The 15,382-nt window shown below is 45.3% G+C and overlaps 1 protein-coding gene across 5 annotated transcripts in view; it reads right to left on the bottom strand.

Moving 5' to 3' along the window:
• SCML4 (Scm polycomb group protein like 4) overlaps positions 1 to 8,414 on the bottom strand; it is a 114,952-nt gene extending 106,538 nt beyond the window's left edge. For 3 of the 5 annotated variants that reach the window (XM_036080227.2, XM_078054914.1, XM_078054913.1), the window contains exon 1: positions 7,978 to 8,129. In XM_036080227.2, coding sequence (XP_035936120.1) covers positions 7,978 to 8,035 — 58 coding nt within the window. In that variant the 5' untranslated portion in view covers positions 8,036 to 8,129. The other 2 variants (XM_078054915.1, XM_078054912.1) reach the window with 2 other exon arrangements.
• Positions 8,415 to 15,382: the final 6,968 nt, after the last annotated feature.

The following is a 15,382-nucleotide window of genomic DNA, read 5'->3' as shown; positions in this document are numbered from 1 at the left end:
CATGCAATCACTCATGCAACAAATATTTATTGAGTACTTGCCACATTCAAAGCACTGGGGCTCAGCAGTGGGGACTGACAGGGAATACCATCCCCAGGGAGGAAGAGATGCCCAGGGTTGCCACCATACTTGCCCCGGGTCACACTGGTGACCATTCAATTGGCTTTTCCCACTCAGAATCCGTGCTGCTCCATTGATATTTATTCTCTACATCTCTGAGGACAAAAGTACCCCCAGCAGGAAGTTACTGAAGGAGGAAGCTAGGGGAAGTTCTGGAGGGAAAAATGCCCTTGCTCACAATTGAAGTTTCCAACAATGGAAGAGGGGCAGCCTCTTGAGAATGGAGGCTGCGCTGTCTGCATCCTTCGCAGACACTAGGGAAGAGTCTGAAGCTTGCCCTGGGAGGAAGGCCTTTACAATCCATTCAATCTAAGAATCTAGGAATCACTTCAAGACCACTTCTCAGAGTATAGCTTTTTGCTTTTAGCTTGTCCCTTCAAATGTCAGATGTTTTTCCCTCAAGTTCATTAGTTTGGTTACATTTTAACCTTCCAGCTTCCACAGAGGGGTGAACTGGCTTGAACATGGTCTGAACTTAAGTGATTCCATGGTCCCAATGTAAATTCTTCTTTTCTTTTTTTTTTTTTAAGATTTTATTTATTTATTTGACAGAGAGAGACACAGCGAGAGAGGGAACACAAGCAGAGGGAGTGGGAGAGGGAGAAGCAGGCTTCCCGCAGAGCAGGGAGCCCGATGCGGGGCTCGATCCCAGGACCCTGGGATCATGACCTGAGCCGAAGGCAGACGCTTAACGACTGAGCCACCCAGGCGCCCCGCAATGTAAATTCTTCTTATCCTGTCCTAAATCTGTATTCTCAGGGAAGAGAAAGAAAACCCCCTGGAAACTGATAATCTACCAAGTACACAAGCAGAATACAGGAAATCTTGGCCAAAGGAGGCCTTGGGTTTGCTTAACTTTGTCTAGGAAGCCGTGTAACTCGTACTATCCACTGTTAGAAATCTACAAGGACCAGCCAGGTCTTCGGTCCCATGGAATTTTTTTTCTTCAGGCATGAAAATGTTAAATATAGTCCATAAAAACAGTGACCTAACCTGTGCCCAGAAATATATTTTAAATGATTATATTTCCAGCTTATTCCACATCACTCTGGTCTCAAGCCAATTAGTAGAAACTCAGCACTTGACCTTAGCAGAGATTGGAGCTGATTTGGAAACACGTGTGAGACAAAGTTTTCTGAATGTCCTTTTTTCCTTACTCTGCTAACAGAGAATTTCAGTCCTGGGCTCGTGACAAATGACTTCTAACTGAAAGGGAGGGCAATAGAAAGAAAGGACCAGTCCTCTATACTATCACAGATCACTGGCTCCCACACATGGTCACACATATCACACCCAACTTGACTTTATAACTTCAATTCCCTGGAGAGAGTTTATATTCACCTGGTCTCATTAAGGCGACACACAACGGTCAAGGTCTCACCGTGGGACCAATTAACCATTTCCATATCTGGCACCAACAAAACTGCACATACAGTTTGCCCTCGTTATTTATGTCAAGTCCTTAATATTAATTATGTTACAAACACTCAAAACAAATGCTATATTTTCATACTGTGGGTAGTGATTTCAGAAATTAGAACTAGTTGAGGTTTCTTTCCCCACTGTTTCTATGCTTTGTAATTTGTGCACCCAAATGTAAAGCTTTCTACACCTATCCACTTGAAGCATTTTTACAAATGAGCTCTTAAGAGGGATACAATCAAATATGCTGGAGCATCTCATGGCATCTGAAAGGGATTATATATTATATTATATTCCCAACATAAGGGGAAATGCACAGATGGCCATGTACTGTATTGACCCCCAAATCTCATGGCAAACTCCCTCAGCACAGGCAACAATGGCAACAACATGAACCAATGGCGCACATTTCTCAAGACTGAAAAATGACTGGGGCGCCTGGGTGGCTCAATCGGTTAAGTGTCTGGCTTCAGCTCAGGTCATGATCTCAGGGTCCTGGGATCAAGTCCCACATCGTACTCCTTGCTCGGCGGGGAGCCTGCTTCTCCCTCTCCCTCTGCCTGCCACTCCCCCTGCTTGTGCTCTCTCTGTAAAATAAATAAATAAAATCTTAAGAAAAAGAAAAAGAAAAAGACTGAAAAATGACCGAAATCTATTCCCAGAGTGGTGTTCTTTACTGATCAATAAGCCCAATGCCTCACATGACATTTTTGAGCTATTCTCTTTGGGATGAACAGCATATCTTAATAGCTAATTGTCAGATGAAGTCTTGATATCACCATAATTTCCCAATAGTGAGGGTACCAAATCCCAAAGGACTGTGAAGAAAAGCAGTCAGCCTCTTTTTCAAAAAGCCATAAAGAATGATGGGGCACCTGGGTGGCTCAGTCGGTTAAGCGTCTGCCTTAGCTCAGGTCATGATCTCAGGTCCTGGGATTGAGCCCTGCATCGGGCTCCCTGCTTGGCAGGGAGTCTGCTTCTCCCTCTCCCTCCGAACTTCTCTGCTGCTCATGCTCTCTCTCTGTCTCAAATAAATAAATACAATCTTAAAAAAAAAAAAAAAGAATGAGAATAATTCCTATTGGCTTGTAATAGTTTAGAAATGGCTAGGCCCAAAGGAATTGTTCATTACATGACCTCCAAAACAAAAAGCATGAATGCGCCAAAGTTGGCTTTCACTTTGTGGTTTTCTCTTCAGTTTTTCCTTTCCTTGTTCACAGTTGCCTGTCAAACAGGATTAAAATCCCGCCACCAGCCCCCCTGCCAGCTCGAAGGCTGCATCCAGGGCAGACCCTCAGATTTGGCCTCTGTGATCTTAACATCGCTCTGGCAGCAGGGCGCAGGCCCAGCTCCGGACACCAGGGAAAAACAGACTCCTTGGTGCTTGGCATTTGACCCTGGTTTTCTCATCAGAATGATGATGTCCCAGGATGACTTGTGGACAAATGTGAAAGGGAAAAGAGAAAGCCTTTCTTTCCACCCAAGAGGAAATAACCTAGCAGGTCTATAAGCCGACTGCCGTATATGCTACTGTTGGCCATTACTGAGTCCCATCCGAACGGCACCAGCGGATACAGGAGGGAGGGGGATGCTCAAGTACCCGTTGGAAGGGTCATGGAATAGGCTCTCTCCTTTGGGTTTTATCCCAGTACCTCTTTGTTGGGTGCCATTTTCCGTCGGCTGGACCGGGACCCAGCGAGGGTAATTCTTTGCTCTGCCAGCCCAGTGTTTGTTCCCAAGTTTAGTACCCGTCCTCATGAAAAGCTGCATGTTTCTTTAGGATTAATATCAAGCCATATGTTTCTGTTTTGAAACTATGACGGCTTTTGCTCTGTAACGATCAGCACAGAGAGAGAAAAAGGGCAAAGGCTTTTGTTACCAAATATTTAGCTCCCAAAAGTTGAGTCACTATCACGGGGCTAACCAGACAACGTCACCACCTTGCAAAGCACAGCATTGACACTATTTTTCCCTGGCACATCAATTTTCTCATAACAGCCAACTCCACTGTTTCTGCATTGTACGCCTTATGGAGAAAGTAAAGGCGCCACTCCTCAGCCAAGCCCCTTCCTCAAAGGGCTGGCACAGCCTGCCTGCCGGAGTATGCAGTCATTCTTGAAAATTAGCAACACTGGGACCAGGTTCCCTTTAGCCGATCAGTCAAGGCAGCTGCTGAAAAAGAAATGCACACGTGCTTCCCCACAAATGAAAATTTAGGTGGAACATGCCTGAGTTGTGGGAGAGTCAAGAGAAGTTCACATGGTTCTGTGCCACCAGATTCTCTCTAAAACACAACTGGTCCAAGAGTAACAACAGCCATCACAGGGACGCCTACAGTGTGGATCTCCGGATATATTCCCGTTACTCCAGGGCGTCACAGAGACTCCGTGGAATGCTTTTCAGCTTAACACAAAGTGAGAACTGCCACCGGGTAATAAATTCCTTTCTGTCCTAAAATAGTAGTCCACGAGGTCATCACTGCAAGATGCAAGAGGTGTTTTATCTCCTCGGTGGTGGCAAAGTGCCTCTTTTGACTGGAAAGTGCTGGCTGATTCCACAATGCACAGCTCCTGCTCGCTGCTCACGTCCATCCCACCCTCCCGAAGGATGTTCTTGACTGTGTCAACGCTGCTAGCTGAACCCAGCAGCAAACTTTATCACCAGCATTCCATCCTAGCCAGGCTCTTGGCTAAGAGAAGCAGAAGCCCACGGATGCTAACATTTGAAGGATCCAGAAGGAGGAGAGAGAGGTCTGACTTCTGGAGGAGTGATTTGCACTCATCGCCACTTGCCTCCTAACCCCTGTGGCCAAATAACATCCCTCATCAGGCTGCCCCTGAACGTCACCCACCAGTGACTAGCAGCACTGAGGACTGCGTGACTGAGTGAGTGTGTGTGTGGGCGGGGGGGGTTCAGTGTGGAACCGGCTGCTCTGTAATGCCCAGGGCTCCTGTACCTCTTCAGACATTAATATGTGTGTGTCAGAAGAAGCCAAATCTCAATCGGCCGGGAGTATAGCTAAAATGGCCCTTCTGCCTGCAGCAGCTCTCCTCTGAGTCTCAACCTAAATCTCAGCATCTGACAAACCGCAGTTGAGAGTTTGCAGAAATATTAGGGAAGAACCCTTGCCAGCACTGAAACCGAGATGAATACAACAATGAAAAGCACTTAGAACCTCATGGGCTTGCAGCCAGAGCCCTCCAACCCAGTATGCGCCTACCAACAAATGCAGAATTCGCCACAGAGATTTATAGCGGAGAGGCTAGCAGAGATTTACAGCAGAGACTAGAGTGTGGCACTCTTGCAGAGGCGGAGGGTTTGGTGGGGGGGGGGGGGTAGAAAAGGACAATGAAGAAAGAGAAAGTGACAGATTCCCTTGCAATCCAAACATTCTGAGCCACTCCTTCAACCTCAGAAATTTTACCCTGATTTGGGTGATCCTAATGGTCTCTGAACCACATTGGAAAATGTCACAATAGATGTCTGAATTAAAATCCAGTAGATTTGCCGAAAGAGCGATCGTTTAAAATTGGCAGCATTCCAGAGAACTTACTAGGCTGCATACTGCCCGGGGCTGAGAGAATTGCTAATTCCAGAGAAAGTTAATTATTACCTTATTGATAAAGGGGTAATTTTTTAAAGCTTATGGTGTGGCTTTTGTGACTCATTAATTAAAATTTAGAGTCATTTACTAGACACACTGGTGGCTTCTGTTACATTATATATGTACCAAACCATTTGATTTTTCTCCCAGGGGCAACAAAAAACACTAAAAACGTGTAAATCTCAAACCAGCCTTTGGGGAGCCGGCTGCATTAAGATGTCGAAGGAGGCACTTAAAGCTCCCTCCTAGACAGGTCAAGGGCGCCCACCCCCACGAGGAAGCACGGACGCCCGCACCAAAAGGCACGGCTGTCACAAACTTGGCCTCCAAAAACGTTAGACCGAATTTCATGCCCTTGGGTGGTCAGATGGGAAGAGAGTCTTTCCTCCCGCCGTTCCTCTTCTCTCCCTCACCGTCCCCGGGTCGAGGCAGGAGGCTCGGGGGAAGAGGAGCGGCGCCGGCTGAAACGGGAGGGGGCTTGGCATGGGGAGCCCCCAGGCGGGCGCGGCCCGGCGTCGCCTCCCTCTCGGCCTCGGACGCGCGGGCTGCGGCGGGCACGCCCCGGGCTACCTGGCCTCAGCGCGCGGCCGAGGCTGCCCCGGGGGGACGGGGGGGGGGCACCGGCCGGGGAGGAACGACGCCCCGCCGAGCTCCGCCTGGGAACCGCCCGGAGCCCGCTCCGAGCTTCCGCCCGCCCCCCCCCCCCCACACCCGCTGCCTGGACCCAAGCGTGTCAGGGTCTGTGTGTGTGTGTGTGATGCGTCTCCCGGCCGCGCCGAACTGTCCACCCGATCTGCAAAACAGCCTGGAACTGAACCCCCACCCCCCCAACGCACGAAGGGGTACCCTTCTCTGAGCGTGCCTTCTTTGGATTTCACGGAACTTCAGTAATGTTGCCTTCGATGTGTTGGAAGTCTGTGGGCTCCACAATTGAGATTGAAACATAAATACATCCACCCCATTAGGAGAGGCTGGATGCCATCTGCTTGTGATTTTCACATCATTGCAAGTTTTAAAAAAAAATGTTTAATTTCGATCTTTGTGCTTTGGGGCATCGCTCGAATTTTTAGAATAAGCCAATACGACTTCCCGTTGAAAAAGTCATGACTTTCTTGAATTTTCAGTAGAACAGTTCTCGGGGCAGGACGACAGCACGTGGGGTTGCCTTGCTTCCCAGCAGCTGGTCTGCTAGTCCTACCTGCTGCTGCAGAGCCCTGCGACCCCAGCCCCCAGGAGCCAGGAACCAGAAAGTGAAACTGCTTCTGCTGGTTTCACTTGCCTTGAAAACACACCACCAAAAGCAAATAAATGACCGAAAGCGATTTACTCTTGTTATTCTTTTCTTTCTATTATCATTCATTTCCCTTTTTTTTTTTTTTGCAGCAAAATAAAAGCCGTTTTGGTGACACAAATTTAAACATGTTAAGCACAGAAGAACTGGGGGTTTTTTGTGTGTGGGATTTGCTCTTGTGATTCTACAAAGAAAGCAGACTGATAGGTTTGCCAAAATATCACACAGAGACTGTGCACATGCACAATTTAAAGAGCTGAAGAAAACATATTCACATTTTAAAAAAATATCTGCTTAAACACATGTGTTTAAATGGTAAAGATCTGGAGCCACCAAACAACTTCCCTAAAACTGAAGTTTCTACGTTAACGTTTTATTTGAGTTGAGATGGTCACTACTGTCTTTTAGGTAATCTTCACTCAGCTGCTACTGCTCAGGAACTGCCCCCCTCATTTTTTCAGGCTAGTTCTACCAAGCAACACAAAAAAATGCTCCACACAAATATTGTGCCCCTGGATGGTTTACTTTACCACACTGTAAATTCCTTCATAGTTACTTTTATGCTTTCACTCCAAATATTCTATTTTATTTTATTTTTTACGTCTTGGGGGAAAAAAAAAACAACTCTGTCTCTCACTCTTCAAAAATGGTTCCTCTGGTTGAAAGAAAAACACAAGAGTGTTCGATTCTGAAGCGCCGGGATCACTTTCTCAAGTACCACAGTGTCTGAGACCAACCAAAAGCCACTTTCTCAGAAAGCTACTGATTCTCTTGAGTTATCTGATTACCTTCTTGAGACCGTCACCGAATCCAGAGACAACACCATGAGGCAGCTCTCCATTACTACTACGTGGGAGCGGAAAGAACTTGGACTTAGCACTCCAGCTGTCGGTCCAATGACTTCCACACAGCTGACACTGCTTCACCCACTGTCCTGTTCTACTCAGCAAGCGACCTGGGGAGGAAGCCTGGTGCCGCCGGGGTCTAGTCACACAACACCCTACCTGGGAAGAAGGTGACTGTATTTGAACTTGGGAAAACTGATCCTGACACTCCATAGACACCTGGGTTGTTGTTGTTTTTTCCCCCAAACTAACCAGGACCAGCTACTAGCAGTAAATAGTATTCTCATCTATCTTGATAAGTTAAGAAAAAAACAACACAGAGACATGTAAAATATTCCACCTGGGATATAAATAATAAAATTCAATTTTAAAAAGTACTCTTGCGAGTTCACAGCACATCAATTTTAATAATTAAATTTTAGTAAATATGTTTATCCCAAGACATAGAACACTTTTTGAATTAAAACAAAACAAAAGCAAAGCAAAATCATCATGCAAAAAAGTAAAACAGTTATCTGAGTTCACATTTGGGGAAAAAAACAACTTTCTACATCTTTCAATGCAGAGCTAAAGAGTAGTGAATATGTAGGTACCCCAAATTTATAAACTATATAATTCTAGGCTACATCTTCCTCTCTGAGATCTGGTTAAGAAATCAAACATTTCTGTTCTGAGTAAGAGGAACTGAAGTTTACCTGCTGGCCTCAGGGGTTTGAGTGCAGGACACTCGGGCATTGCCACGGAGGTGGGCATGCAAGCCAGACACACTGAAACAGGTCACCTGTCATGCTGACAGTAGGAAGAGAAGGATCCCGTGTCAATGGCACACCCTCCGATTGTGCATCTCCCTTACCTACGGCTTGTTCACCAGAGCCCTGATCAGGTTCTTGACCAGGCCAGGAATGTTGACTCAGAAGACAGATGACTTTCGGTACATGCAAACCGAGTATTACAAAAGCTAATCTTCACCCGTGTGTCAGTAGCTCACAGTGAGTCTCCAGCAGCCCCGCTCTCCGGCTGCAAACATCTCATTAGACTAATGCATTCAGCACAGGCAGAAAACTCGATTTACCATAGCTACAGCAATGAATTTCCATTACGATGACAGCTTCAACCACATCATGTCCGGAAAACCAGCCAACCACTGGCTTTTAAAGAACACACACATTTTACATGCAGAAAACGAGGCGCTTGCGTGCGTGTGTGTGTGTGTGTATGTGTGTGTGTGTGTGTGTTTCGTGTTTCCTTCCTCTTAGCAGCCCAACTCAGAGAAATGTGCGGTATAGCTTTTTGCCGACATGAGCTGCAAGGTAATGACACTTCTGCTCCTTTGGTAGTTACGTCTTTGTAATAACCTGAATTATGTCACAATTGTCAGAATGGGTGTTTCCAACATTTCGGTTTTCATTACCCCTCCTCTGTTGCCATAGAAACCAGACTGTAACATCATCTCTTTGTCCCAGTCTGCAGCAGTGTGGGCCAGCGCCGGGCTTATAAGATACTGGGGATCTGGAGGAGTAAATGTTTGACTTTGAACAAATACAACAACAACAACAAAAATATTCTAATAACATCACTGTGCGGGAGAGACTGTGTGTTTGCCAGAAGAGTGTTGCCTACACAGGTGGACAGAGCACAGTCATACGCATTGACTCGACAGCTGCAGGCAGCACACGTGGTCAGTGGATGAGCCCGGGCTTGGGCTCCAGATCTGTGTGTAAGCGCAGAAGCATGTCTCCACTCGTGACCGCGGTCAGGGCCACGTGGGCTAGAACGGTCCTCACACAGGAGAAAGGCTACTAGTTAGCCTCCACGCCCCATTGTCTTCTTTGTGGCAAATCAATTTACACTGGTAAAGGGACTTGTTCTCCTTTTTTTTTTTTTTTTTTTTTTAGTAAAGTGGAGCAACACTCCCCATCACCCATTTCATTCAGCCCATTCTGGAGTATTATTCCCAAGTCTTTCCTACAAGATGAAACATCCATTCAACAAATATGTGGCCACCCACAGGCTTACTCCTGGGGATGAGCAACAAGCAAATTTAGCATATGTTTAGGACTAACCATGAACTAGGGCCAATTAAGGCTTAGGCCACAACTTGGACAGTTACTGAGAGCAACAAAAAAGAAATTACAATTTAAGGTTTTTCTGAATATATACACAGAGTCACATTAGAAAGAAATAAGAAATTTTTCTCCTTGAATTATGAACACAGGAAAAAATTAAAATTTTTTGAAGTCAACACATTGTACTTATTGAACAAGAAATAGGGGCACCTGGGTGGCTCAGTCGTTAAGCGTCTGCCTTCGGCTCAGGTCATGGTCCCAAGGTCCTGGGATCGAGCCCCGCATCAGGCTCCCTGCTCAGTGGGAAGTCTGCTTCTCCCTCTGCCCCTTCCCCCACTCGTGCTCTCTCTCTTTCTCTCTCACTTGCTCTAAGTCAATAAAATCTTTTTTTAAAAAAAAAAGTAAAATTAACTACTTTAGTTCATTTAATCATCTAATTTTGTTGTTTTGTTTTGTGTGAGAGAAGGCAAGTTTGGTAGTTTTTCACTTTGGTCTTTTAATATAAGTTGATTTCATTAAAGGAGAAGGAAGAGGAGGAGGGAAGGAGAGGAAGAGATGGAGGAAAGAAAACAGGACCCAATGGATGATTCCATTGCCAGCATCTCTGTCACAGTGGTTGTGTGTATTATGCCCATGGCCTCAAACACAATCCCAGAGTATGATCAGCAAAGCGCCTCAAGTGGTCTGGGGTGCTAGATTTAAATAAGATAAATCTTTCTTAAATAATCAAAATATTTCTCAAATCCTGTAGAAGGAAGGAAGGAAGGAACGGACGGAGGGAGGGAGGACGGAACTTGGCAGAATCTGCCCAAAAGAAAGGAGTTTCCGGTTTTCCTACCCAGCCCTGTGAGAGTCTGTGATCCTGATCCTTCAAGCCCACACTTCCTCACCTCCTCCCAGACGCGCTCTTGTGGCCTGTCCTTAAGTCGAGCGTGTCTGGGATACAAGCATTGGCATCAAAGGTCAGCTCTGCAGTGAGGCTTAAAATGGACGTTAACTAAAAGACAGCTTCCTTAAAAAATGATAGAGATAATTGATAGAGAGATGATAGATAGATAATTGATAGATAGATATCTACTGGAATTTCTTTTTTTTTATGCACCAGGACTTTGACCTTAAGAAATCAAATCCATGTTTGTAAAAATCCTAAATGTTTTTAATTCCAAGAAGAAATTAAGTGAAACATGTAAGGAAAGGAAATTTGGTGGGATGGCTGCATACAAGCTAAGGGATATGTTAAGCGGCAAAGGAGCCCTTCCCAGTTAACATACGTCTCAGTCTTGTGCACCCCTGGGCTGCAATCAGGATGCTTAGTTGTGCCACGTTGCTAATTTTCTTTGGCGCTGTGGTTACATTTCTGTCTCTGACCACAGGCAGCACGCTCCACTCTTTCCACACAAATGCTATTGGGTTGGTGGTTAGCAAGAGGCGGCCAGAGGGAGCAGGTTAATTGGGGGGCATCCCAAATGCAAACCTACTCAAAGTAGTATCCATTTGAAGAGTAATCCCTGTCGGCCGCTGGTAAAGAGCTATGGTTCCAACACAAGCATCAGGGGGCGAGAGCTGTGTCCGGGGCAGGGGTGTCAGTGCTACTGCAAAACCCAGCCGTATTAGCATAATAATTGGGAAATTAATTAAGTAATTATTATTACTAGGGAAATACTATGTAGGAGCCTTTTTCATAAGTTGCCTCTTTTGTAACAACCTTATGAAGTATTATGAGGGCCATCCCCATTTTACAGATAAGGAAACTGAGACAGGGATGCTAATACATTGCCCAAGGTCACACAGCTCAGAAGTGCTGGATAGAGGATTGACCCAGCCAGTCTGTCCCCAAGGACACATGAGTCATCATTTGGCCACATGGCCTCCTGGCACTACACCTGTTCCAGCTCTGCCATTAAACCAAAGATATTGGTCAAATCACTGTCCTTAAACAGCATGGGGGGACAGGGGTAGGGGACTAGATCATCTTTGTGGTCCCCGATGGTGCTGACATTCTGCAGCCCGATGAACTGCTTTATCTGCAGGGCTGGAACAGACCAATGCTTCGGGTCGTAGGAGAACTCAGTTGTAGTTGTGGCTATGGCCGTGACGACGACCAAGGGACAAGATGCACCCTCTCTCTCAGTAGAATAAGACCTGGCAAACCAGTGCTTTGGAATGCCAGTTTGGGTTGGGGGGAGCGGGAGAGAGCATGTAGAAAGAACAGGGAAGTCATAAAGGCTGAGATTCCTTTCCTGAAGTAGCAAAGGCAGACCAGTCTCCCACATTCATGAGGCCACAAGACTTTGCTTCCCATCACTCAACACCGACTTTTCCTTAAGTGTTCAAGAGTTTCAGAAGTTTCAGGGTTATGGAAGTCACGAGGCTTATGTCACCATTTTGCCAAAGTGGAAATCGAGGCAGCAAATGATTAACCTGATGAGTCAGACAAGAGAGGTAGAACAAAATGTGGATGCCAGACTCCTTGGCTCCTCCAACCTGAGTCTTTTTCAACCCAAAGCCCCACCTTCCATAGGGCCAGATTTCAGTCTAAATCATGCAAGCGGGGATCTTTCGAAAACACAAACAAAACTATTCTTCTTAGTGAAGGTAAACGGGAAATAACTTCAGTGTCCAATAAAAAGAGAGTGCTTAATGGGGGACCTGGCTGGCTCAGTCGGTGGAGCATGTGACTCAATCTCAGGGTTGTGAGTTCAAGCCCCACATTGGGTATAGAGATTACTTAAAAATAAAATCTTTAAAAAAAACAGAGAGCTTACTTAAGAAAGTGTATCATGTGTCCACACCATAGATTATACAATGTAACTACCAAAAAGGATGTCATAGAAGAACATTTAATGACATGAAAAAGTGCTCTCAATATAGAATTGCTAAAAAAAAAATGGTAAGTTACAAAGTAATATGCAGAATAGAATCTTACTTAGAAAAAAAATAATAATTTGCAAAATGCTGGAGATATGTTAACAGTCATGTTCTCTTGGTGATAGGATTATGAGTACTTTGTATCTTCTTAATCTTTTTTTTTTATATTTTCTACAATGGAAGACCTACTTTTTGGTGATAATAAAAAGTTATGTGAATCAATGGATTAGCAATGGAATTTTTCCTTTCACCTCTGCAAACATATTTGCTTATAATTCTCATAAATCTTAAGTCTCAAATTTCTTTTTTTAAGCAATGAAATCAAAATAAAACCTTTGCCTGGTGGTTGGTTGTAGGCCACATTCAGCCATGGCCTTAAAGCAGTGTTTCAAGCATGGAGACTGCCCCCACCTCGCTAAGCTGTCCTTGCTGTCCTCCACGCTGGGCCTTACCACCTTCCAACACCTTTAAGCCACACTGAGTACTCAGCACAGCTGATACAAAATCAGGGGCAGACGCCCCTGTCTCACCCAAGGGCTCCCACAGTCTGTGGGGTCCTCTCCAAGCTGGTAATACTCAGCCTTGTTCGAGTAAAGCCACGTGCTAAAGACGCCAGAGGTCGGGGAAGGGGGGAAGGTGATGGAATAAAGTGAAAATCACTTCTGTCCAAGGAAAAAGTGACTCATTCAAGTTCTCCTGGGCCTAAAACATGGTTCCTTTCAGGTGGGGCCTCCTCTCTTTGTGGCTCTGGGCCTGTGGCCCTGGCTGATATTCAGGGATTGACTTAGTGGAAATATTTGTCTCAAGGTCTGGCAGTTTGGGTAGGTGCAAGCCCAGAGACCCTCATCCCAAGGGCAACGACTGTTAACAGGGGTGGTGTGCTGAGGACATGGGTTGACAGCTGGGAGAGCTGAGGGGGACGACAGCAGGGGCTTTTTCTTTGGTCACTGGGCCATAAATTCCAAGATGGCAGGGCACCAGTCTTGCACTCCACTGTATCTGCAGCATGTGATACGTGCCTTTTCTATAGTCAACAAATAATTATTGTTGACGAATAAAAGAACCTAGGGGTTAAAGACAGTAACCTAATCTTAATTGATATTAGTATAAGCTTTTAGACACTATTCCTTTTCCCTGATAAAAGTGATTGACTTTGGATGTCAAAGGAAAAAAAATCCTAATTTGTTAAAACTGAAAGGATGATTTCTATTTCCTATCTTCTTCCTCCTCTATACTTTTAAAATGTTATTTTCTTCAGATCACTTCTTCTCTGAGCCATGTTTGTTTGAAACTAACTTTTTTTTTTAAAGATTTATTTATTTTAGAGAGAGCACGCACATGAGGGAAACCACCTGAGCAGGGGGGCAGCGAGGAGGGAAGAGCCTGAAGCGGGGCTTGATCCTATGACCCTAAGATCATGACCTGATCATGACTTGAGCAGAAATCAAGAGTCGGACACCCAACTGACTAAGCCACCCAGGCACCCTTGGGCCCAATTTCTATAGAAAGATTTGTGTGTGTGTGTGTGTCAGTGTGTGCACGGACACGTGTAAAGTAGAAAGGACATGGCAGGGGCACAGCCAAGAGAGACTACTCTTTTTTTTAATTTCATTTAGATATTTTCTGTTAGGGTTGCCTGCACTTCTAGTTTCTAGAATAAAGTCATGGATCACCTGAGGCTTTGTCTCTTTTTATTTATTTATTTTTTTTAAGATTTTATTGATTTATTTGACAGAGAGAGAGCACAAGCAGCGTGAGTGAGCTGCAGGCAGAGGCAGAGGGAGAAGCAGGATCCCCACTGAGCAGGGACCTGGGATCATGACTTGAGCCAAAGGCAGACACTTAACCGACTGAGCCACCCAGACACCCTGTCTCCCTTTATTTGAGGGAAGATCTCCAAGATGGGCCTCTTAGTTACTAAAACTTGCATCTGAATGCAGATGATACACAGACTGAAATTTTTCACCCTCCTTAATAAAAAAGCAGCTAGTTGGTGAATAAAAAACAACTGGTTGATAAATTCCTCTTAAGGACAACCAAGTTTAGTGTGGACCATGTCTTTGATAAGCTTACTTGGGATAGAAGCTGAACCCAAAAAACTGGGTCTGGGCCAAGAGGAAGGAAGAGGAAGACAGCAAGTAACAGTAAAAACAACTGAAACTGGCTTAAAAATAAAAAGAATACATTGGCAGAGTGTCCAGTGAGCTTTAGGTCAGGCTGATCCAACAACTCAGTAATGTCACCAAAGAAATGGTCTGAATCATCCTATGCCAGGCTTCCCTCATGGTCACAATACGGCTGACAGTTGCCTTCAGGCTGCAATCCTTTCCCACTGACATCCAACATAAGGGAGAGCCTCTCCAGGTACTTTTCCACAGAGGAGCTAGGAAGTTTTTTTTCCTAGAGTCTCCTGCCAACATCTTTCTCATCTCATGGGGACAACACCCCATCCTGGAACCAACCAGTGCCACCAGGATATGCTGATTGGCTTAAGTCCACCTTTGGAAGGAGAAGAGCTCTGCTTTCCCCCAGGCAAATGAGTTATTTAAGAAAGGGCTAGATGCCTGAATAATTGCAGTACTCTTAGCAAAAAGAAAGAGAAATGGATGCTAAAAGACCTAAATTGGCAAGAAGCTACTGACTAGTAGAAGGGGGGGAGGGGAGATCTGGAAGAAGAGAAGAGCACAGGGCAGGGGTGGGATGGTAGGATGCTGGGCTTTGCACCTGTGACCCTCACCCCTATAGTGCTCTCAGACACAGATCTTCAGGAAAGACCACAGGAATCATGAAGTGCTTGATGTGGTTGAATTTCTTGTAGAAACAGTTGAAGAGGCTGAGTTTTGCATCCTGGGTCGATGCAGGTGAAACCAAATAGCTCATGAGAAGCCGGGGGCCAAGACCAACGGAATTTAGAAACTATCAAGCCTGGGGGAGTAGGTAGCCATACCAGGAAGATTCTGGACTTTTCCAGGATGTGAAAATCGGGAATTTAAAAGGCAGAAAGGCAGCCAGCTAACAAAGGGGCTAGAGCCACGTAAGTGGAATGTGTATTTAGCTATATTGTGTCCTGTAATAAAGAGGAGGGATCTTCTGGAGAGGAAGACTTGACTGGAATTGGTACTCTCCACATGAGTTATTTAAGAGAACACTGTGATTGCCTTAATCT

This window comes from Halichoerus grypus, chromosome 9 (assembly GCF_964656455.1).
Source record: "Halichoerus grypus chromosome 9, mHalGry1.hap1.1, whole genome shotgun sequence".
NCBI lineage: Eukaryota > Metazoa > Chordata > Mammalia > Carnivora > Phocidae > Halichoerus > Halichoerus grypus.
This window is presented reverse-complemented; position numbering and strand designations above follow the sequence as displayed.